Source organism: Micrasema longulum, unplaced genomic scaffold, assembly GCF_059751315.1.
Source record: "Micrasema longulum isolate JH-2025_06_02 unplaced genomic scaffold, ASM5975131v1 h1tg000561l, whole genome shotgun sequence".
Taxonomy (NCBI): Eukaryota; Metazoa; Arthropoda; class Insecta; order Trichoptera; family Brachycentridae; genus Micrasema; species Micrasema longulum.
The window spans coordinates 783959-809731 of record NW_028277757.1 but is presented as its reverse complement, the minus strand read 5'-3'; the positions used below and the strand labels follow the sequence as shown (position 1 = coordinate 809731).

General features: G+C 33.6%; 1 protein-coding gene across 1 annotated transcript in view; it reads left to right on the top strand.

Annotated features, from left to right (window-relative positions):
- The window catches only part of LOC148280613 (insulin-like receptor), a 226023-nt gene that overhangs the window by 179130 nt on the left and 21120 nt on the right, over nucleotides 1–25773 (top strand). Inside the window, exons 3-4 of the mRNA XM_088228122.1 lie at nucleotides 12173–12465; nucleotides 17613–17747. Coding sequence (XP_088084248.1) covers nucleotides 12173–12465; nucleotides 17613–17747 — 428 coding nt within the window. The remainder of the gene's footprint in view (nucleotides 1–12172; nucleotides 12466–17612; nucleotides 17748–25773) is intronic.

Genomic DNA, 25773 nt, shown 5'->3' with positions numbered 1-25773 from the left:
TTTTTATTTGAAAAGTTGTTTTTTTTATGTTACTCTTTAGACAATCAACATAATGTGTTATTTGCGTATCTTTTTGTAAATGTACACTGCTCTTTGTATTGTGACTTTTGCTTCACCTAACCAGTAAAAAGGTTAGATTTAAGTTAAATGAAGCTTTTGCAACGCTGTAGGTATATAACATAAATATAATGCAATTAGATAAATTCGATGACCTTTGAAGTTCCTTATGTTTAAATATAAAAGTAAAAAATAAATAATGTATTAAGCGAAAAAACAAATTGCTATGATTTTTTAATGTTTTGAAATTTTGAAATTACTCCGCCTGTGACGTCACGAGTTCACGTCGGTGAGTTTTCCGCACCCTAGACTTTTCCCTCTCTGCGTAATCTATAAGTGTGAAAGCACTACAATTGATGATATGAATCATAAACGTATATACGAGTATAAACCTCACAACACTCTAAACATGGTTACCTGGAAACCGGAAATCTATCACAACACATAACTGATTGGATATTCTAAACACGCTCACCCGAACCTGTGATGATAAAAGTAGTTTATTTGTATTATTTTTTCATATATTTTTGAGATACTTCGCCGTACAATTAAACGCACTAATTTTTACCGCGTGCAAGAAAACGTTTTTTATATCCAATTTCCCGTAGCACTGAACTTTTTCGTTGGGGCTCACAAGTATAAGGCACATCTTTTGGAATGGAAATGTACGCGTAAAATGTTTGAATATGTACCTGAACCTAAATCTTAAATACTTTCACAATAATTGTGATCGTAGCCGTATATAAATCAAATTATACTCAATTTTCTTCCATTCAACTTACGTGCTGGTACTGGAAGTGTTGTATTGTCGCAGTGAGAGCCAGTGTCAGTAGACAGTGGACAGTGGACAGTGGACAGTGGACAGTGGACAGTGGACAGTAGCCATCAGATATGTTCTAAGCACCTACTACCTAGCACCTACTCAACTCACTTTGGTTAATGAAGTACGCGTTGTATGAATATTTGCACAAGTGGCCGCTGGAAATAATATTGTTCTCTATTCTGGGTTACTGTGAGAAAATAATACACGACAAATAGTGTGAAACTAGATAATGAGATCTCCGGAATCGGAGCCTTGGCATACTTTGGATTTCATTTGGTCTATTCAAATTGACCTAATTATTGTACCACAACAATCGCTAGCACCTATACCGATTTATTGGAAATTGGAACTGGCTTGAACAATATTTACTTCGATAGTAAATAAATAAATTAATATTATTTGTCCATGTTCGACAAATCTAACTAAAATAGTATTGATTTCTGAATTTCTTAATTTCTTAATTTCTTAATAAACTGTTGACGTATTTCATTTCTCGATAAGATGTTTGACGGCTTAAATTTGAATTATTGTACAATTGAAATATTCAGCAAAATAATCCTCTGTCTTTGATTTCTTACGTAGGTAGTCGTTTTATTAGATTTCACGTCGATCGATCCCTTATGTGCAGAGAGTAATCTAACAAAAAATAACGTCTACACTATAATACTATGTTTTTTGAGAAAGAAGGCATTTTTTTATTGCATTTTTAATTCAAGTGTACTTACGTAGGTAAATAGCGATTTTTATAAATTCACATCATTCGTAAAGTTCTTTGTAACTTGAATATTTTTTATGATTTTTTACGTGGTAGCTCCATATTATGTAGTTATTATCAAACACCAGAACAGATGTATAGTTTCATTCGTAAATACAATCCAATTTATGAAATGAGTAGAAATGAGTAGATAAGATGAGTAGATTAAGCTCGTTTTCAAAATTTTGACAGCTGCCAGTAGTGTTGTTTCTATGGTAACGGGTTACACAGAAATAAATATGAACTAAGGAAATATGTATATATCTTTCTTACACGAATGATTGCATGTGTATTATGATTTGCTATTACTGCTTTTTTATTGTTGAGGGTAACACAATATTTGCATTTAGCAAGAAAATAACGTCTATTTATTATATTTAGGTACGTCAGTGTAGTAGACTATATTAATAACTTTATTTATACACATGTATGTTTTCGTTTCTTAATGGTTTTCTCTCCCAAGAATTGCTAATCCGTCATCAAGCGTGATTTCATCGTTCATAGAATGCGAACAGCGAACAGTACAAAATCAAAAACCAATTCATCACGTCATTCTTGTTTTAAAGGGCAACGGACTTACTCGAATAATGATAAATAATATTATAATCTCAACTAATACATCGCATTAATAAACACATATTTAGTTAAAGCTACAAAAATATCGTAACAGTTGTAGAGATTTTTTTTATGAGTTGAGGATTATTGACCTTGATTATAACATAAAGATTTATTTAATAAGTTGATTTTGTTTCCTGGCTATCCCGGGTATCTGTATCCTAGTATTGTTGAGAAAGGAAGGGAATTTTAGGTGTGGACCACTATAAAATAATGCTTAACCCAGATATGCCTATTCCTTCCTCGGTGATTTTTTAAAAATTTTGGTTTTCCATTTATAAATCTGCAAATAAAACAAAACTACATTTTCGGTTTTTTATATATTGTTTATTTTGCCTGAAAAACAGGCCGTACTACATATAGGAAAATGGGCATATAAGATGCTACTACATACTCAATTGATTGGCAGGTTGTGGGAATTTTTTAGTATATTATAAATATATATGTCATTGGGCATATCTAGGTTGATAAAGAAAATGGAGTTGTGGTCACTCTACCCCAACTTGTTTACAATTTTTTAATGTTTTTGAGTGAGTTATTTACGCAAATATTTCATTTTCCAAGAAAAAACACAGAAAACTCATTTCAGAAAAACCGGACTATCGATTGATAACCTCAAATAGACCTTACGTTTTACTTGAGATCACCGCATTTAGCGCCCTGTTGTAATTTATTATTTTTATTACCTGTACTATTTCTAACCCTGTAAGATTTACTCTTGTTCCCTGCATTAATTCCTCAAGTCATTGCGACTTCGATGCCGGGACAAAATGTATTTATTGATGATGAATAATTTATAATTATGCAGTACAATGCTAAGTTTCATGATTTAGAGGAATATTTGTGACAAGGTTGGATGATTGTTGTGTAACCCATTGTTTACTTAGTATATACTTTTGTAAAAAGAAATATGAAAGTATAAGCGCTTAGGTATTATCGTTAACTTGTTTATATCACTATACGCACTATTTAACATTCACCATTTTGTCTAATTTTTAACATCTATATTTCTTCAATTCATCCATCAGTTGATTTTGTGAAGTAAAATAGCTAAAACCGTTATTATTTATTTATTTATTATGGAAATCATACAGTCTTTTCAACAAAATCAAGCTACAAGAAAATAATTAAAAAAAGTAAGAGCAAGTACAGATTTCACATTAATTTATTATGAATACAGAAGGAGAGGGGGAAAAAATTCAATACTAAATAAAAGAAATATAAAAATTAAATAAAAAGTACACAAAAGGGGGAAGAAATGGTATATGTAGTTCCAACTCTACCATCCTCCTCTCTCGCTCTGCTTCCATGAACTTTAATTTAGTACTAAAAAAAAAATCACAACCAACAATAATCCATTAGATACAGGTAGTAGATGTATGAAGTAAAAGTTGTAAGTTAAGCAGGATTCAAAATGTCTAACAGATCTGATAAAACTTTAATATTTACAGTGTAATATGTCGTTGTCACTAAAACTGTCATAATAGGTAGTCTGTATTCTTCAAAGAGTGCTATTCTTCATATAATTAGTCTGTGAGCTCGGAATGTCGAAAAGTACAGAATGACGAGTTCTACGGACAGGGACTCGATATGAAATGCTTCCAGCAATTTCTGGCCTATCGATTAGAATCCTCGACGAGCGGTTTTGAATCGATCGTTCCTTTCATCATCTTGGAAAATGAAATAGACTGGAAGCAAGCCCGCCTCGTACTATAGTGATTGGCGCCTTCGCCTACCATAATCGATGTCCCGAGTTTGGTTCCTTCTCAGGAAATATTGATTTAAAAGGTGATTTAAAATTCCGCAAACCGGTAAACACCGCAATATTTCATTAGTCTCGGACTGGTAATTAAACCGCAAGACTGATCACTTTACCTTCATGTGACCATTATACGCCGCATTGGTATATCAATGCAGTTCCCTATGCGCCACCGGGTGCGGATAGGGGCATGATTTTTAAAAAAAACATTATTTTGTTAATAAAAATATTTTAAATATCTTTTGTCTTTTGTTTAGTTTCATCTGGTAGTTTATTGTATAATTTCAGTCCCCGGTTTATTAGTCTCGACTGTCCTTGTCTCGGTTTAGAATGTTGTATACGATATTGTTCTTATATTCAGATGATGATTATCTGTTAGTCGCCGACAAACAGATGATATTATGTCATATTCTGTGTTCTAATAATATACACAATTTTTAATTACCTACATTCCATCATGTAGTTCACGTTGGTGCGTTAACATTGTTAGGTTTCCTTCGAAATTGACTATTTATATTTACCAACCATTAGTGCAGTATTTACTTGCTGTCACGTCCAATAGCCAACGCACCGCGTAAGTGTAAGTATGCCGTAAGGATATCTCGTATTTTATGTTGACAATAACAACATCGACCTTATTATATTACTGTTTGCAAACATTTCCATTCTAGTAAATAGGAAAGGTACTTATGAAGGTGTCTCTTGTGCCCTTGGACTTGGATAGCGACTCCTTCAGCTTTATAACTACGTAGTAGACGTGTGCGCCGATCAAAAAATCGGCGGCGACGTGAGGTCCTATATGGTTGGCGCGGTCGTTTTATTTATTTAAACAGGGGTTAAAGAAAAATACAATTTATAATGAAAAAAAAAAGCTTAATTGTCAAAAACAAATGAAAATACTAGAAACTCAATTATTATGCAAAACAATTAAGAATAATTGGTTCTTGAAGTTTGATAAAGTTATTTTGAGAAAAGATCGACCTTTTTTTTCGCTTTATAATCTAGCATACTTTTAGATTTCATTAAGGATTTTTTTCTTTGAATCAATAATGAACTATTTACAATTAAAAATATTAATTTGTAAAATTCTTACAAACTTACTCTCTTAAAAACATCGTTTTTGTCAATTTGCTTTTTTATTGTCAAGGTGGGGTTACGCGAAAAAAGCTAGATCAATTAGGGTTTCTATAGCCAAAAAAATAAATGGGAACCGCTGATATACAGGACATAGAATCTCCGAAAGAGTAAATGAAAGAGGATGAGTTCCAAAAAATTATAACATATGATTTATTCACTTTAATTGATCAGAAAAGTATTGATGTGGTTCGGTCAGATGACAATAGAACATTCTTGTTTTGTTTATGAACTCTCTATAGTGCCGATGGCGTTATTTGAAGAAAACGGGCTCATGATAAAAATAAAGGAATTATCACTGTAAGATATTTTTGACGATGTGCCGCAACGATCAGTCGATAGAGCTTTATTAAATCATTATCATTTCGTTATTGATGGCATTACGTCAACATTCCCGTCGCACTTTTATTTTTACAAGCTGGCAGAATGGGGATGGAGAAAAATTGACAATTCTCTGGCACCCGTCTATTCTACGGAAACACCAGCACCAGTCTTTATTCTAAAATTATAACCTGCCCTAAAGTTGTGGATGTGTTAAATCCGGTGTACGCTGTATGTGCGAAGATTGCAGAAATCAGAGTTGTAGTACACGGAAGTATTAAAAATCGATTAAGAAGAAAGGTAGTTTTAAAAAATAGATCTCTGGTCATGTATATGTATATATATATATATATATATATATATATATATATATATATATTTGTGTTAGAGTGTCTATTATGTTTAGAAATACACACATATTATGTAGACATGTTATGTCAATGCCTAGTTTTGTATCCTTGCTTTCCTGTAAGTTTACGAGTATATGAGGAGCGACACATCAAATCGTATTTTTTCCACATTACACAATAGTCCTTTTCCTTTAAAACTGAAAAAAAAACTGATATTTTATTATTTAGGCTATATGAAAAACGTTTATATCTATATAATACTCGAAATAGCGTAGAAAAAATATAGAATTAAACAGAAATTTGAACTAACATGAATTTTAAGAAATAATTAATAAATATTTATGGACAAAACGTGTTTTGATGCAACCACGTAGACAAAATACGTTTCGATGCGACTCAATGGGTTCTTATGATTTACGCAAATATTTTAATTTTGGGGGGCATTTTTAACGAGTTGTAAAAAATTCACTATAGGAAATCGGAACCAACCTGTGACATAATGGGGTTCGAACTTCGGACCTCCGATCCGTACGCATATGTTAAAACACGAATTACTTACCCTTACGTAATAAAAACCTTTAAAATGTTTTCATTATACTTCCGCCTAATTTACCCTTGTGGTTTTGAATATTGGTTTGATTGGTGTCCTGACGAAGAGACGGGTGGGTCTCGAAACCGGTAGACATAGAAAAGTGGTTTTATACAAATATTTAACAACATTGAGTAAAATGTTTGACCACAAAGTTAATGCTTTCAATATTAATAATAACCTTTATTATTTTATTTTCATTGATGTCATAATATACATAAACTATTGCCGATTAACTTTAGGTTTATAATATACGAGCTGAACCCGTCAATGCTTTGTTATTTCTAGATTTGATTACATACTCGTGCATATATATATAAAATGAACACAATTGAAAGTTTGATATTGTATTTAGTCAAAATAAGTTATGTACATGATTATTTTTGTATTTCGGATTACATAAATTGTGAGGATATGCGTGACAGGGAATTTCGATAAATAGGTATTTAAACATTGTTTTCCTGTCACAGTCTTGAAGATGCCTCCTCGATGCTATGTGAAAAAGACGACTGCATTTCGGACCTTTTATGCCTAACTAAAATTTACAAAACGACGTTTCGCTATCCCATTTTCCGCACCTCAAAACTGAACCGATTTTGTTATTTTTTTAAAATAGAGCATCAAAATGAAATGTTCTGTATCGGTACGTATCGATACCTATTTATCGAAATTCCCTGTCACCGCATATCCTCACAATTTATGTAATCCGAAATACAAAAATAATCATGTATGTAACTTATTTGAACTAAATACAATAGTTGATATCAAACATTCGATTGTGTTCATTTAATATATATAAACACGAGTATGTAATCAAATCTAGAAATAGCAAAGCATTAACGGGTTTATCAAGTAGATAGTATTATTGTTTTAACTTTTTATATATTCTAAAACTAGCATATAATATAATTATAGACCCCTATAAACTTAATCACGTACTATCTATCCACTTGTGAGGTGTCGATGAGCCAACGCCAGCATAAAAGAATAACACCGTTTACGAGGGGAGCGTATTATTTACAAGTGCCCCTCTGGGCGGTGGTAAGGGGCGCCGGGCGGCGTGCTTGAGGCGCGAGCGCGGGCGTGGGCGGCTCAATGAGGTGATTGTATTTAGCCGCCCGCACCCAACATACCCCTAACCGAGAGCTTTGAGCCAAGAGACACGGAACCCATAATTATTTCGTGTTTTTTTTGCTTTCGTAAGAATTATTCAAGTAACATTATTTGTTTTTTTTTGTTAAGCATTTTATATTGGGGGTTCATACTACAGGTAAGCGATGAAGATACTTCGAATCGCACCCCCACAAGTACACTGTGTTATGTCTAAATCAGCCATATCGCAGGAGAGCAAGATCAATCTTTGTAAAATTTATTGATGCTCGTACCTTAATGTAAAAATAAAAAAGTTTTATCTGCCCTAAATAAATAAATGTGCATGTGCATTGACATAATAATGCTTTGTATTTTTGTGGTATTTGCTCTCTTGACTGTTAAAATATGATAATACTGGTAGCATTATAATTACTTCAGTGCATTTTACTCGATTAATTGAAATGAATAATTAATTGAAGAATACTTAAGTTTGTTACTCCCACGAAAAAGAACTTTTAAACTGCACTTAGAACAGCCAAATTTAGACTTACGATAGTATACTTCTGGGGGTGCGAAATATATACCTATTTTTGAGCGGAAAATTAGATTTGACTTTACAGCTAAATATAAATTATATTCTCCCGTGCAGAACCTAAGCCGCTGCAACTCACATTTTGTCGGTTTTGAATTATTTATCGATTCGTAATCAGCATTTAATTAACTATGAGTGTATCCAACTCTTGTCGCTACAACTGGAAGGTTGTAAATTGAATACTTACTCATGTAGTAACATCGCGTTTTTAGCCCATAAATGCTTAAAATACTAACTAAAATGCGGTTTTGAAAAAATATTTTTAGTTTGATTATGTTGAATATTGTTTGTAAAAAGAAGCGCCACCTGTTTTTTTTTTAATTGCATTATTATTTGATAAAATACGTTTGTTTTTTTAAATGAATGTGTGTCTTAATTCAATTTGCTTGTACTCAAAAGAAGTATCTGTTATCAGTTTTCTACGAAAACTAAGTAAAACGCAGTAAAACTTATGAAATACTGCTTTTTAGGCCGCAATAATTACTAAAAGTAGTTTTTTTTAATGTATCAAGATTTAACACTGGATTTAAACTAGTTTTTGTCATTTTTTTATTTGCGGTAACTGATGCTAATTTGAAAACATTTTATTATTTTTTAAAATGACTTACATTACGGACTTTTTTCTCACAATCAATCATCATAATCATAGTCTTATGATGAAATAAAAAAAAATTGTCCCTTTTAGAGTTACGGCGCGCAGTGGTTGGAACGCCAAATCTGGCTAGAAATCGCTTGTGTGTTCAAGAAATGTGACTTTTCGTAAGATTTTTTTACCCAACAAGTAGCTTATACTTAGGTCAACATGTTTTAAATGTTCAGCTGGTGGTTTTGTCTTTTTTTTATGACACCAACATACTTTTTTTTCCCCCTTAAATGTCATATGTAACCTCTTTCTTCTGTGTGCAAATAGAAAATTCCTTTATGTTTTTATTTAAAGGTGTTGACGTCTCTGGTTCCAAAAATCGGAAAACGAAATAGATTCATGTAGCTCCTCAGATTTATTTTTATTAAATCGAGTAAGCATTCTTTTGCTTTGTGTCCACCTTGGACTTATAACAAAATAGAAAAATTTGTTTTTCGATACATTAGTACACGTGTTTTTGTTTTTTGGTTCCTTGAAACACTTCTAAAACTAGAGCGCCAAACCTCAAACAAAATCCTTCTAGAGATTGAGTAGTCTGAAAGGAAAATAAGAAATATTAACCGCAGTGGCGCATGGTAGCAACTGTTTTTAATATTTTTTAAATTTATATACTTTGCAGAGAAAAATAATCGCAGGTGGAGGCAAACTTTACGAACTATTTTTTTTAACTCTAAAAATCGTACTTCTGATTTGAATGAATCACTGTTTTTAATTATTGTAAAATTGATTTCTTAATCATAAATAACATACCTTCAATTGACATATCCATATTAAAATTGAGATGTTTTTTTATAAACTTTTAATAAAAAGGCGATATGAACTCGGGTAAGCGAATACGACTGAAACAACACAGAAAAGATCGTGAATTTTAAGGCAACTTTGGTACCGCCCCTACGGATAAATAATGTTGCCAAGTAAATTCTTTGATTATTTTATGGAGGTCTGGACATTTGTAAACATGTTTTTTAATATAAAAAAATATATATATTGAAAATTTGTGAGCCTCGTCAGATTTGACTTCCCAACCACCGTGTGGCGGCGGCGGTTTAGGGATTGTACGGCTGTATTGTAATTGGGGCTCTGAACATCTCAAATTTTAATAAAATTTGGTACATATGGAACATAGCTGCCCTCCGTGTATGTCTATATAGACTAATAAAAATAACAAATTTCGTATTGATGTGGTATATTAACAGGTTTAGAAATTATTATTATAAATTTATTTCTTATTCGAAAATACGTACGCGGTTAATGAGATAAGTTAGGTTGGGGTGGTATTTTTCGCCGTAAAGTGGACTCACTAACTCTGAAAGGTTTACAGCTCTGCAATATACATGTGAGTTTTTTTTCATACTTAATGTATAATAATTATAAAAATGTACATCTGGTTCACAGTTCAAACACATCTCACGCGTCACGCGTCACGCGTCATCATCTAGTGTAGATCAGATCCTATTAGCATGCGGGTGTGGGGTTCCTAGAACAGCTGTATTTATAGGTTGCTACGTAATCAATCGTTACTTTTTGTGTCCGGCACATGCCTCACATTCCTGTATTCTGCTGTCATTCACTTCCAACGGATTCAAAACACTATGGTTCTTTGAGTGCTTTGCGGGAAGAATACTCGTATCTTGTATATCAATCGTTAGTAAAGTTCATATTTAAAAGAGAATTATTTTATTCGAACGAATAACTCTGTTACGAAACGACTAATCGTCACTTCTCATTTTCCCATTAGTTCTTCGTTTAATTACAAACATAACTCTATAAATGGTTGAAAGAAATTGCTACAAAGCAAATCAACTGAAATGTCGCTCAACTCTTTTATTTACAACTTTTTATGATAATAAAAAATAAATGACTATGATTTATTGGATTATTTAGTGCTAAAAATATGTAAACAATGAGGAACTTCAGCCCTACGGGAAATTGGATACAAAAAATGTTTTCTTACGCGGGGTAAAAATTAGTGCATTAAATTGTACTGCAAAGTTTCTTGAAAATGTACAGAAAAAATAATAAAAAATATTTTGATAAAAACGCACTACTTTAAATGACGTCACTGGTTCATGTGAATCAACCTATGATCTGAGAGCTATAGAAGATTTCCGGTCTGCTTGTCGCTTCCGGACCAATAGGAAGAACTGAATGAGAATAAGCGGAAATGAACCTCTGACGTCAAACGCGGAGTTGTTTCAGAAATACAAAACTTTAAAAAATCGTAGCGCCGATAATACGATCTGTAAAAATTAAAAAAAAAATTTTTGAATTAGTTTAACAGTCTATTAACAAATAAAAAATTTGAAAAAAACCACTGAACTTCCTCATTGGAAAACGCTTTTCCTGGTGGTATAAATTTGACTACCACCATGCCAGTTCGGAAGTAATCAAGTATTTAAATCAGTCGGAGACAATGACCTGTGTTAGCGAAAATGTAATATCTATATTGTATTATCAATGTTGTAATTAATATTTACCACGGTTATTATATTTTTTTAAAACATTAAATATGTGGTACGTTTTTTGTACCACTGTGATTCAAAGAGTTAAAACCTTTCAAAATGCCTCTTTTGACCAATTAGATAGTATTTTACAGATGAACAAATATCATAAACTAGTTTTTAACCTTAACTGTGTTTAATGTTTTTCTTTTATAACGTCCACATATCGAGGGTAAATGTTAAACATCGTTTTTCAAGAATGGTTTTTATGAGGATAGTAATTTTTCATGCGTAATTATTTTAATTTATGAACATAATATTTATATTTTGAGCATGATAACTAGAAAAATACAAGGTCCAATGTTGAATAAAATCATACCGGGCCTTACTTATAAACCTGGTTTAAAGTTACGCCTTGGCATAGTGGTAGAATAAGGATGGTATTGCCATCCTTATTCTACCACTTTGAGGATGGTATCCACATCCGTATTCTACCACTATACCTAGGCGTAACTTTATGAGTAAAGGCCCCTTATGTATTTTTGAAACGATGAGGTACAAGAAAATAAAAAGCTTTTTTTTTGCTCCACAGTTGACATAAGAATATTATGCATTTATTTTTTATACACCGCGTTTAAGATTTGAAGGGTATAGGATATAAGTTTACATGATCTTTATTTATTAAAAAAAATTAAGGCTCTACTTTTTAACATAATTAAACAAGAAAAAAAAGGATTCTGGAAATAAAGCGATAATTTAATAAAAAATAATATAATTTAAGATTATATAAAAGAGTATAGGCTATTTACATTTAGCAGGTTGCTTTATATTATTTATTTTGATGTGCAAGAGGTTTGAAAACTTAAAAACGTTATATTTAAAAACTTCAATTTTGACATTCATCCTTTATATTCTGTATCCTTCATCTGTCATAAATCGTATGTTTATGATTATCCTTGTTTTAATTTCGATTGATTTGACCATTGCGTTATTTGTTTCCAGTATGCACGAGTATGGACATCCGAAACAGCCCGCAGATGTTCAAGGTACTATCGGGCTGCCGCGTCATCGAGGGCTTCCTGCAGATCCTCCTGTTTGACCGCTTCAACGAGACCAACCTGCAGAGCTCCAACCTCAGCTTCCCCGAACTCCGCGAGATCACCGGTTACCTCATGATGTACAGGGTCAATGGTCTACGGACCCTATCTAAGCTCTTCCCCAACTTGGCGGTTATCCGAGGACACAAGCTTTTCAACAACTACGCTTTCATTCTATACGAGATGATGAATATGGAGGTAAACATTAAATCCACAATAGTAAAATATATATTTTTTATATTTTATAATTTTTAATTAATAAGGGTCTATGAAATACTGTCAAGTAAAATATATTTTTTTTACTACTTATTAGAAGCATAAAAAATAATTTTTAATTTATTATTTTAAATTCCTGCGAAAAGTGTCCATTGCATTGGCCACGCCACTAATACGTCACGATTCGGGTAAATTTTGAACTTTACTCGTGACCGTTTAAATTTAATTAGAACATCGTCACGAATCTTGACGTCACAATTATCAAGGCCAAACATAATGCGTTTTTGTAGACATCTTTTTTAATAATTTATTTTTTAAAGTTATGTATGAAAAAATTTGTCCACAATATTCAGATTGTTTTTGAAAATACAATTAATTTTTCTAAATCTATTAAAAATATTTTTATCGGTATTCGTAGTATGTGATATTTTCCTATTGACTTCCTTTTTGTTTACATTATAATGGGCGCTTTTCTGGGCCTTACACCACTTACAAAATCGTCAATTCATCTTAGTTTTTCTTTCTAAAGCTATGGTTTCCTAAGAGAGCGGTGCTGTCATCTAGCGTCCAACGTTGGCTGTACAAACCAATGGCGCTGGTTTCCTAGATAACGTTGTGAGCAGAACGTCAAATTTCGATACCGCCGTTTGCAGGACGGCCGTCATAGCGGTGCAAACAGCCTTCGAACGGTTTTGTCGTGTAGCGGTGAACATGTTTGCCTGTCAAAGCTGTCGAAATGTGTGCAAACGTAATGTAGACTAGTGAAATCGACGAAGTTTTTATTGGTTTTATTTTTAAAAACCATGAATACAAAAAAGAATGATGAAAAAAAGTATGTAAAAGCCCGGGTTTTTTATTTATTTTTAGTCTTTATTCAATAAAATATACACATTATTACAATATTAATAGATTATAAAGAAAACAAAGTATTAAAACATATTTTGTCCCGATAAACTATTCAATAATAGTTTGTCATCGGGTGCTCAGACATTAGTTTTAATTAATAATCAAATAAAAAGAGTACAGACATAATACTGTATACGTATAAAATAATAAACGTAAAGTTGAAACAAATTTTGTGGCAAAATATCGGGACAGTACTTGAGATACATACTATAATGTAAATAACAAAAAGAATATGTGAATAATAATAATAAATAATAAAATAATCGTTTGTATGAATGAATGAACAAAAATAAATCAATATTATTTGCTACTTTATTATTTTTAATATAATATGGTTTTTCTATTTCAAAACATTTATTTTGATGATATTATTTCTACGTAATTGATTCCTACATTATGACTACTGAAAAATGTGTCAGATCGCGGGAACTATTTCCAGCGCAATTTTTTGACAGACAAGTTGTCACGGCCGCCAGATAACGACACCGCTCTGAAGTTTACATCTCTGGGCACCGTTAAGACGGCCATTTTTTTACGCTCACTGCATCACGGCATATTACGGCCGCTAGATAATGGCACCGCTTTCCTAAGAAAATTTTGGCTTTACTGATTCGTATGAAACTATTGACATTTACGCTTGTAATTTGATCCTGTATTATTATTTCAATATAAAAATATGTCGAACTGGAGAAGAAAGGGTTTTTGCTTTTGACGTTATTATTTCAGCCGGAATCTAAAATTAGGGACCTTTTGAATACTAACATTTTCATTTTACTTTACAAATTATTTCGGGTCAATATTTTTCAGAATACTTAGATCGTAAAAACTGATTTCTCTACCTGGCAAAATGGTATTATTATAGTTTTCTATCGTGATAAATATTTATTTTCATAATTCCCGAATTTTTACTTTCTTCCCGAACTTTTTGAGAAGTTCGTTTTTTTAATTTTTTAATATGTTTTATTTTAAAGTATAATACTAATAGGTTGGTCTTCTGGTGAGTTAGTTCTACTACATATTCTTCTTGTAAGGAGGTTTTTCATAGCAATCAGATAGTATAATATTTATGCTATAGTTTATAGAGATATTTTTTTTAAAGTTTGTTGGTAAAGCAATGTTAACAAATAAAATTGGTTAAATGAGGTTTTTAAATTCTTACTCTTTTATATGCAACCAAACCTGCGTCAACTTATTGCTCGTCCCATCTCAACCCAGGACTTTGAGTCCCATGGAGTTGGGACTTATGTCTTAAATAATGTGTATTAAACTACATGTATGTAAATAAATAAAAAATAAAATAAAATAAAAGCATTCCAAGGCTGCTATTTTGAATGCATTTATAGCGCTGTATAGCGCGTTTTTAAGTACTAAATACGCATTATACCTCGCTATAAATGCGTTCGGAATACCAGTCCTGCGGTGCTATTCAAACCGCCCTTGCGGCCGTAGAAAACACTGTTATCTCGCATATTTTGTATGTAAATAAAAGTGTTTTCTACGGCCGCGAGAGAATTTGGAATATCACCCCTGCGGTGCTATTCTGATTAACCATATTAACCACTCTCTAGGGGGTAGAGAAGATTCAAAATACCGCCCCTGGGGTGGTAAACAAACGAATAAATATATGGCCTCAGTAATGATTAAACGTCAAATAAATATGAACACGTGAAATCAAATATGATAATTTTCATTTAGAACATTGTTGAGACCTTAAGCATTTCCCAAACCCTTAATTAGGTAGAATTTACCAAACCGTGGAAGTTTTTTTTTCCGTTTTTGAACAGTTTTATACATCATTTGACGTCCAATTACCAGTGTGGCCATATATGGCGGCCTCCGTGGTGTAGTGGTCAAGACGCTTGACTCAAACACGGTTCGATTCCCGGTGAGAACACAAATAAATTGTGATTTTTCTCAAGCCTAGGTGTTCTGTGATGCAATTCACTTCTGCGATTGGGCCTCCTGGCCTGTTGTGGTGCAAAAAATACAAAATATAAATAATATATGTGAAGCAAAGTGTTCCCACGCTATAAATAAAAATCCCCAAACTTCTTTCTTCTCTACCCGCGCGATAAGATCCATAATAGCACCCCTGAGAGGACTCACCGAACAAAGTCACAACATCATTTATATAAATCAATATGTAATAAATAAACGTGATATCTTTATCTGAAGATGAATGCGTGACGACTGCATAGTAAATTTATGTGGATAGTGGACGGTCGTGTTATAGCTCCATGTCACGGGCATGATAGTAAGTAGTAGCAGGCTGTGTCTGTATCGTGTCCCTCGCCTAGTCAGTTAGTAGTCGGTAGTAGGTATCCAGTATCCAGAATCCAGTATCCAGTATCCCAAGGCCGAAGGACCACTTGTCTATGTCTGGGCGTAGGAAACGCGCCTTGCAGAATGAGTCGATCCATCTCGTCGGCGAATTCATTTCACTCGACCTCCTTACATGGAGTGACAGTAATAAGTTGAGTCGGTAGTGATAATAAAATCGGATGGTGATTAATAACCGCATACCTAAGATATTAGCTCGCATCAGTTCCTTTTTTGTCTGTTGACTGTTGACTTGACCGCTCACCGTCCCGACGGAGTGCCGTGCTGCGCGCTGATGAGCTCATTGAATCCTTTCCTACCGCCGAGAAGGCTAACGACTATAAATACAGTCATTTGATTTTATGGATTGAAACGATCCATTACTACGGAATGTGGACTCCGAACGTGTAAACATATTAGACGGGGGTTCAACGGAACTGCGATGAGCAGCTTAATAGGTCAATGTTACCACTTACGTCATAGATCTACCTACTCAATAACTAGAATTTACAACCTTTTCTCGGTTGAGTTAACACTTTTCTGTTTCGTTTCTTCTTCATTTAATTTTCCAAAATATCTAGAGATCCATTACCCGATTCAATTTGACGGACGTCTTCGTGGTATATCTCGCTTTCATTTATCGAAACGTAATGAAGATATAAAAACTAGTTTTAAACTATGTTTAAACCCGTGGAAATATACATACGAACAACTAGAATTAATTTGTTTGCTTAAGTTACCTATTCAACGAGATTAGATTTTTTGGTTAGCGGAAATCTCGATTAACGATTTATATCTTCGTTTGTTGTAATTGTCGAAATTTATTTAAACCTAATTGAAGTTAAGCACCTTTTATATTTATATTTGTATTTTAAATATATATTTAAAATAGATAAAGATTTACGTAGATAAGTACGCAATATTCCATACTACAAAATCTATGTAGTGAAAACATTGTGTATCTTTTATGCCTCCTGACATTTACTGGCCATAAATAACTGATTCTTGTAAAAGTAAATTTATTATAGCTTGATTCAGGTAGTTTTATTTATGGAAGTTTTTTTAATCGCAAAAATTTAAGCGAAACATAACATGAACTGAAATCAAAACATACATCGGTAGATAGTACATAGGTTTTATTCAAACAAAGTTTTTACTTTTGGAACAATAACAAATTACTATCACTCACATAGGCATATGCAAAAGAAAATATAACTGGGTCAGTAATTGATTACCTCTGCATAATTGTCCAAGGCGTACGAGTTAAAAAAAAAGGATTTTTTTTAAATGAAGCGAAAAAAATATAGAGAAAAAAACTTACAAAATTAACAAAATGAAAGCAAACGCCAGGTATATACCAAAAATTTTCTAGGGCAACAATTTTAAATTAGTAAACCCTCCACTTGAAAATGAGTCTCCAAAGTTGTCATGTTTCTCTCAGTGTATTTGTGTACCGTCTACTATACCAGATAGAGGGTTATAATATCCTATAATGAAGGAAAAATGAAGATTTTTTCTTTCATTATCTTTACTTACATTACTGAACCGGGTTATGGTCCCGTGGCTAGTGTCGCGGACTCACGGATCAGAGGTCCGAGGTTCGCAGTACTCGCACCCTGCTCTACCAGAACTTGGTTCTAATTTTCTAATAGTGTGTTTTTTACAAGTCGTTAAAAAAGCCCCCAAAATTGAAATGTTTGGGTAAATCATTAGAACGCAAATGTTTATTTAAAAAATATATATATATCTATTTATTTGTATGTACGTATGTAAATAAACACTACCTACCTAGGTACACTTTTCAAGTTTCCAGTTGTTTTGGGGTGTCTGGAATTCGAGTATAGTTTTATTCATTCTTTTTTGGTATTTTCATCGAGTCAGTGAATTTTGCTTTTTTGTTCTAGGAAATCGGACTCTACTCCTTAACTGATATTTCGCGAGGCTCTGTAAGGATTGAGAAAAACTACATGATGTGTTATGTTAACACCATAGACTGGGATGTTATCGCTGCAAACGGGAAAGATGGACACTACATCAAGGTTTGTTCTGACGTCATCTACTTTCCTTTCTATACCTTGGAATAAGGATGTTTTTATTGTTGGTATGCGGTATGCGTTATGCAACCACCCGCATCCATTAGAAACTATAATATTAAGTATATAAAAATCGGCTGAAATACAAAGACTGATTCAAAATCAAAGTAGAGCGAACGGACAGCGAAATAACGGCTAAAAGGATTTACGATGAAAATGTTGATGGATGCAGAAAACGAGAATAACAAATACTCGAAGATGTCTAAAGTCGGAATAATCGTCGTGCGTGCATGATAAGATATATGCATAGAATTATAATATACCCGACATCATGCCTGCGCGCATGCGTGAAGTGGCCGCGTAATGTTGCCAGACCGTGAACAATATATTATCAGAACACAAATATAAGGTTATTTTGTGTAATGTTATGTTTTACCACAAAAAATATTTTACTGACTGGACTATAAAAAAACAGGTACATTTATTAGGCAAACGTAAAAAAAAACATTAAATAATAATTTAGTAACTAAGTAAATTAATAAAGTTTAATATTATAATAAGACTTGTTAATAGAAAGCCGGGTAAAACATTCGACTACCCTGGCAATACTAACAAAATGTCCACCTAATTTTATATAACAATCTAACATTCGATTATTTTACCATCTGATGGTAAAATAATCGAATTCTTAAATAATATTATTTGTGAATTCGCTTCTTACACATGAAATGTGATCCCACCGTACTCCCTTTTAATCACAGCAGTATTTTGACACTTACGAACGACACGACACGGCATAGTTGAATTTAAATCGGCAGTTGCGTACTAAGCGACGTCTACAGGGTACCTAATAGCCAAAACGTAAAACTATTCATTTATGAGTAGTTTAGTCGGCATCAGTTTTCAGCGCGTACGCGGTTTCTGGACCATAATAATTCTATGGATGTATGTATGCAGAGGAAGCGGAGTCTGTATGCAAAGACAAAGTAAAGTGGCGTTCTATCCTCTCTGCCTATCCCCCACGGAGAATCGGCGTGATGGTTTGTTTGTTTAATATCATATTTTCTTTAAGTTCGAAATGCTGAGTCTATCATTTTTTCCGCAAATCACCTCACGACGCCAACGCGCGACGAGTCGCTTTTACCCTGTCTCATCGGTAGTCGGTAGTCGGTAGTCGTCCAGTGTCCGAATAACAAGGTAGAGATCGAATCAATCGATTCATTAATATCCCGTAATTCGGCAAATTGACGTGCACAGCCTTATTAAGTTCCCACTTGCGGGTTGCGAGCAGACAGCGCCAGTGGCGACCGCGGGGTCGCGGGTGACGCGGGTTCACATCCACCGCCCGATAATTAATAACAATAACATCAGCGGCAATCTGAAGGTGACCTGTGCGTTATCGAAAGATGCTTCGAATTCTTTACTTGTCATCAATCTTAATCGGCGGGAATAGTATTTACGGCATGGATCTCACGAGTTCTCGAGTTTGTTACGCGTGCACCAAAACCTTAAATCTGGTCATGTCAAAAGTTAGAAAAGTTCACAGGCGGCTCCTGACTAAATCATTGGCATATAGAAAGGGGATGGTGATACGGAAAATGTGTTTCCCAAAAATGGTCCGGTAAAGAGTCAACGGGTTTTGGAAATAGACCACTCAAATACTGGTACTGGTAGATTAACTAGAGCTTGCGCGTTCGCAAAACTTACACAAACGCATATAAAATCTACAGGTTGTTGATTTTAAAAAGGTTCTTTTAAATTTTAACCAAATGTGCCATCGTTTTAAAAAAAATCGTGTTGGATGTGTATATGAAAAAAAAAATACAATGGGTTAAGAAAATGCAATACTTATATTAATTTATTTTTACACGAGAACATTTTTTATTTATAGTAATATTTTGTGTTCATCATTTTCGACGAACTAAATAATAAAAAGGCTAGTTTTTTTTAGAGCTGCACGTTATTAAATAAATATACGAAACTGATTATTTTTATATCCAAAGGGGATTTTTAAAAAAACATCGCACATTTGACTTAAACTGAATATGAAAGTTTTTTAAATCAATATTATTTACATTAATAATGCGTTTGTGTAAGTTTTGCGAACGCACCAGCACTAGATAATCGACCTATACGTGATTAGACTAAATAAACAAAAAATGTGTTTATAAACTAGTATTTTCAATACTTAGCTAAACATTAGTATATGTATTATTATATTATTACTATTAAGAATCACAGTAAAATTCCGATGAACGCAGAAGCATCTGTGTATGATTTATTACCATATCATTAGCAACTAACAAAGCAATAGTAGTCTGTCACACTCATAAGCGCATCTGAGCGCGAGAGAGACAGATATTATTTTCGTAATGCGTATGCCGTGCGATGTCATACCATACGCCTATTCACAGATACTACACAATGCGTTTGTGTAAGTTTTGCGAACGCGCCAGCTTGAAATAATAGACCAGTATGCCACCTGTTTTTATTTAGAGATCATTTGCATAATGTTTTATGCCGTTATAATAGAATCCTTGTAACGTGTTATGATGAAATTTAAATTAAAATTAACGACGATTAATCGCATTTCAAAATGAAGTATTTCGCTGAAATAAATTGGAAATGTGACTGTTCATCCACTTTCTGCCACCTGACCTATAGACGAGAGTGGCGATTCCATCTCTATCCCGCACTCCACGTGTCACGTGATATTTACGAGATCACGCATCGCACCTTCCCCCCCCCCTCCCTCTACCCGCTCCTGGCGCAAAAAATACCAAAATAAATAAATTATTGTGTACTGTCCGGTGGAAACGCGCGACCACAGTACGAGTGGGTAATCTACCTGACGCCGAGATGTACTCGCTGATATATAGTGTGGCTTAAATCGTTTCCGATTATCAATCATTTGTTTCATTTACGGCTTTATTTTAATATTTATGTTTTAAAAGTAAGTTGTTTCCTTATTGACAAATTAACTCACCCAAATAATCGCTCTAAGAATTTTTTATTTTATTGTGTTTGAAATATAAAAATATACAAAAATAATACATGGGGTCTGCCATCCAATTATATATATATATATGTATTTTCAAATATATGCGAAAAACCCCTTACGGATTGTTATAAAATTGTACAATTTGTTAAATGAAATATTCAAGTATTAAATATTTGTATCACACACTTCTTTATTTTGCTTATCAAATACTGTTTTGCTCCAAGGGCCAAAGCTGACTTTTGCTTGTTTTTTATTTCCTCGGGCAAAGCGTTATACAGTTTGTCCTTCCCTTGTATTAGAACTTTGTATGTATATAATAGTACATTTCAGTCCATCTTGTATTATGTGTATGTCTATAACAGTTTTTGTTATATTTAATTCCGTGTCTGTAAGTTCATTAACTATTATTTTTTAAATATGTTTAAGCGTCTCTAATTGGTAAAGTTCAGACATATTTAACTGTTTTGTCTTTTTATATACTCGTACTGTTGGAGTTAAATATGGTAAGTCATATGTTAGTTTTAAAAATTAGTTTTGTTGGCGTTGTAATCTATTCATAATAATAATAATCATAAATTTTACAAAATAAAGCGACGGTTTAAACAATATAATGATAAGTAATCATTACAATATTCTTGATAAAAATAAAAAAAATATCGATAACAAGGAGATAGGGAGAAGTTAAAATGAGAAAAGCGACGAAGAGTTGTAGATGACGAAGGAATGTAGGAATATAAAATTGCATTTGATTTGGTGACGAGAAATAAAGAACAAAAAAAGTATTTTCCCTGTTATTCTGAATCGAGTTGTTAGTTCTTTTCTACACCTACTATATAATATGGTGTTAATTAAATCTAGACTTAAAACTATTGTTAAATCAACACATTACAACAGAGATGTATCCAAGGAAGACTGTTTTTTGTCCGTTCGTGGATTTTCATGCTGCTAAAAACCCCCGCTAATATCTTCAAATTTGTGTCAAGTCATCTCATGTCATGACAGTGCTATTAATTTTTTTTTTTTTTTAACTACTTGATAGAGCTTTTCATGATCAAATTGCCAACGCAACGCGAAAAATATGCGTTCTCATGTTGCTAAAAGTTTTATGGAAATATTGATTGTGCTGATTTCTACTTGTATTAAATTTATAGTACTTACGGTAAGTAATAACCAATGTCTATCGTTTGCGGCACCCATTCGCGTATTTATCGCAAAGCTGGTGTTCCGGTTTTTACACTGTTCAGGTATAATGAGAAATCTTCTCGCGTGAATCACCTTATCGGACAACACGGACTGTTCTTGGCGGATGATATTTGTACGAATTACAAATAAATAAAAATCTTAATTCATGTTTATGCTATCAGATCATTTGATTAATTCTAAAATAAAAACACCGAAGGGTGTGGATTTCTAGAAGGGACAAAAAAGGTATGCGCTTGTTATTCATAAACTACGTACTTTACAGATTGTAGTTATTACTCTATAGTCTATAAGCTCGACTTGTCTACCCTCATAAGCAAATAGGCAGCCTTTCGAAAAATATCTAAAAAATATATTCTAAGGTAAGAAATTTCTAACCTTAAAATATAAAGCAAAAAGTATTAAAAAAATATTTCAGTGCGAAAAACGACATGTGTAAAAATAAAAGTCGTTAAAGAGGAAGCGTAAATTTAAAACACATTGGTTTTACGCTCAGAAGTAATTGACAATTGACTTATGATTATTTGTAGTTTAGAAAAAATGGCATAAATACTCAAAATTGTCATATCTCAAAATGTGACTCGCGAATATGTAGCTGCCTTTTTCTTATAAGGGCAGTGCATACCCTCGTGCCAATAAGATGTTAAAGTTTTCTTCATGTATTGTTGCACATTTGTTATTTTACACGTTTTCAGATAGATACGGCGCTAAATAAATTGACCATTATATATTATTAGCAATATTTTATAATGTAACTTTTCCTTGAACGCAACTGTACCGATTGATCATACTAATTTATAAAATATATTTAGCTAAGGATTGTACTATCGGCTACTACCGAAAACTGTGACTTTAAACAAAGGTGTTTTATATGGCAATAAATTATTTACCACCCTAAACATGTCCACCGTTTAACATTTTCCGCGCCCAGTATAGCGCACTTAAAGGGGAATGAAAAGAAGATTGTTAAAAAAATTATCATTAAAATATTAAACAAAAACGCAACGTTAGATGATGAGGAAATTCAGTGTTACGGGATATTGGATATAAAAAATGTTTTTTGCACGCGGTAAAAATTATAGCATTTGATTGTACGGAGAAGTATCTCGAAAATGTATGAAAAAAATAATCAAAATTAACTACTTTGAATTACGATACAAGTTACTTCGAATCAACCAATGATAATGTTGTGATAACTCTCTAGTTTCCAGGAATTCAACTTACCAATCAGCAGAACTCGCCGACTAGAATTAGTGACGGCACTTGCGGAGTAATTTCAAAATTTAAAAAAAATCATAGCGGTGAGAATACGGATGCATAAAAAAATTTTTTTTAGCACTTTTGGCTAAGTGTGATATTCTATTTACAAATAAAAAAAAAATAAAAAAAAACACAACTTCCTCATTATGCTAGGCTCCGCGATGCGCCGCGCCGTGACGCAGCTTGGATGAATCTTGCGTCCCGTCCGACGGCGTCTTGAGTTTTGAGGCGTCTGTCGACATCCTTCCATTTGGGTAGGTAAGAAATATCGTGACCGTAGAGCAACGACAAATGAGACCACATTACAAATGAGGAGGTCTTCCAAAGAATCGAAGGTGGAAAGCACCTACTCAGGACCTTGTCCGAAAGGCGAGCGAGATGGATCGGCCATGTACACGTCAAGAAGGCCTCCTGCATGTCATAATGGAGGGGATGACCGAGGGGACAAATTCTAGGGGACGCCCACGCCGAGAGTACCCGGAGGACCTATTAGAGGACGTGCGCTGCTCATCATATGCTGACTTTAAAAGAGCCGCACAAGACAGGGAGGAATGGAGGAGAAGAATGAATGTAATTGCTGCCAGCCAATCCCAGTATTGAGACCAGAGAAGAAGAAGAGCAACGACGCATGTGATTTTCTTCTTTACATAAGAGCAGTTTAATTATTTTCTGACACTATGTCACAACTCGATAAGTACGTAAGCATATCCTTTGATACTTGGGTTAGATGTATTTTTTTTTTCGAACCGGAGCATAAAACCTTTTCAAGATCAAATACAAAAGAAAGTCAATGTTGTATATTTCGCACATCCGTCGGTGTTCTACGTCACGACGATATTATCCGTGGATTGTAGTACTTTAATCAAATCAAAATCATATAAATTCGATAGAATCTGTTCAAAAAAAGTTCTTAAAGTACCTTTTGTATAAGTTCCAAATTTCTAACCCACGTTCCAATTCAAATTACGAGCAACTTCTAACTCTTTTTCATTTTTATTCTCTGACAAAACGCCGCGTTGTTTTCGATATAAAATTACTGTATAAAAAATTAAACTACAAAGTAGATACTAACCTCCTAAATAAAATACAAATAAATGCGGGATTGAGAGGTTTGGACATGTAGAGCGAATGGACAGCGAAATAACGGCTTAAAGGATCTACGATGCAAATGTTGATGGATGCAGAAAACGAGGAAGACCGAGAAAGACATGGCACGATCAAGTCCATCAAATACTTGAATATGGACATGTCAAAAGTAGGAATAATCGGCGTGCGTGCATGAGAAGATGTATGAATGTAGAGGAAGCGAGGTCTGTATGCCAAGCACACACCTATGGCCCGCATGTTTCGGGAATATAATATAATATACTGCCGATACAATACAATTGTCATTTTTCATGATACTCTCTCCCAGCTTTTGCAAATAATCTCTTAGGAATAAATCTTATTTAATGAGTACACACGTACAACTTATTTTTTATTGCATTGTATCTTGTATAAAAAAAATATTCAAAAATAAGTATTACATCTCAATATATAAATCTATTTTGTGTAATTCTATAATTGAAGATATATATGCGTGTAAAATGTATCGACAAATGCTTTCAAATTGTATGTTTTCTAGTATGTATCTTTGTTGAATTACCTAATAAAATTAAAATAAAAATAACATTCAGTACTTTCTCTAGATAATTTTCCCGTAATTTCTCACAATCGCATAGATGTAGAACTAGCGAATTATTCCCTAAGATTCGGTTACCTCAACCGTCAGCCCGCCGCGCGCCGCGCCCCGGAGTGACAAACCCGCAACTGTCCCCGTTCTCGTATTGTGTTATAAAATGTAAATGGCACTATCACGGAGGTCCATTTTACTACTTAAATACTCCAGTAACAGTAAATTGCGGCTCAGGTATAAACGTATCGAGAGAATACGAGTTCACTAAACTGGAATGTCGGTTGCGACGTTGCGAGTTGCGACTTGCGACTTGCGACTTGCGACTTGTGACGCTGTGCTGTGAACCACTGCGATTGCGATTCGGAGCTTTAAACTGCAATATTCGTGGCTTGCGGTTTGTGATTTCGTAATAATAATTACGCCGAGCCATGGAATTTCACTATCATTATTATTCGGGTTCCCATCGTTTCGCATATTCTGCCATGTTATTTAGTGTACCTTATTTTTACCCCCAATGAGATTGGCCATTACCTATCACTTGTATTTTTCGATTTAATACGATATCAGAAACAACGAATCACGGGTATTCAAAGTGTTTGGGACAGTGATGGGTAACCTTTTTAGCTCGGCGTGTCATAATTCTGAAAAAACCCGACTTGATTCGGGTGCCGTGTCACATTTAGGAATATTAATAAATGTCCTAGTAAATAAATGAGAAACGAAGTAAGCTTAGTGCACGAAGAAAGCGCATAGCTCGTTCTCGGACGAAGATCGTCCGTAAACGATGCGTGTCACTCAAAAAGGCTTGGCGTTTCACCTCTGACACGCGTGTCATAGATTACCCTTCACCGGTTTAGAATTTAGGACTGCTTTCCGATCTTTTTCCATCTGCTTTC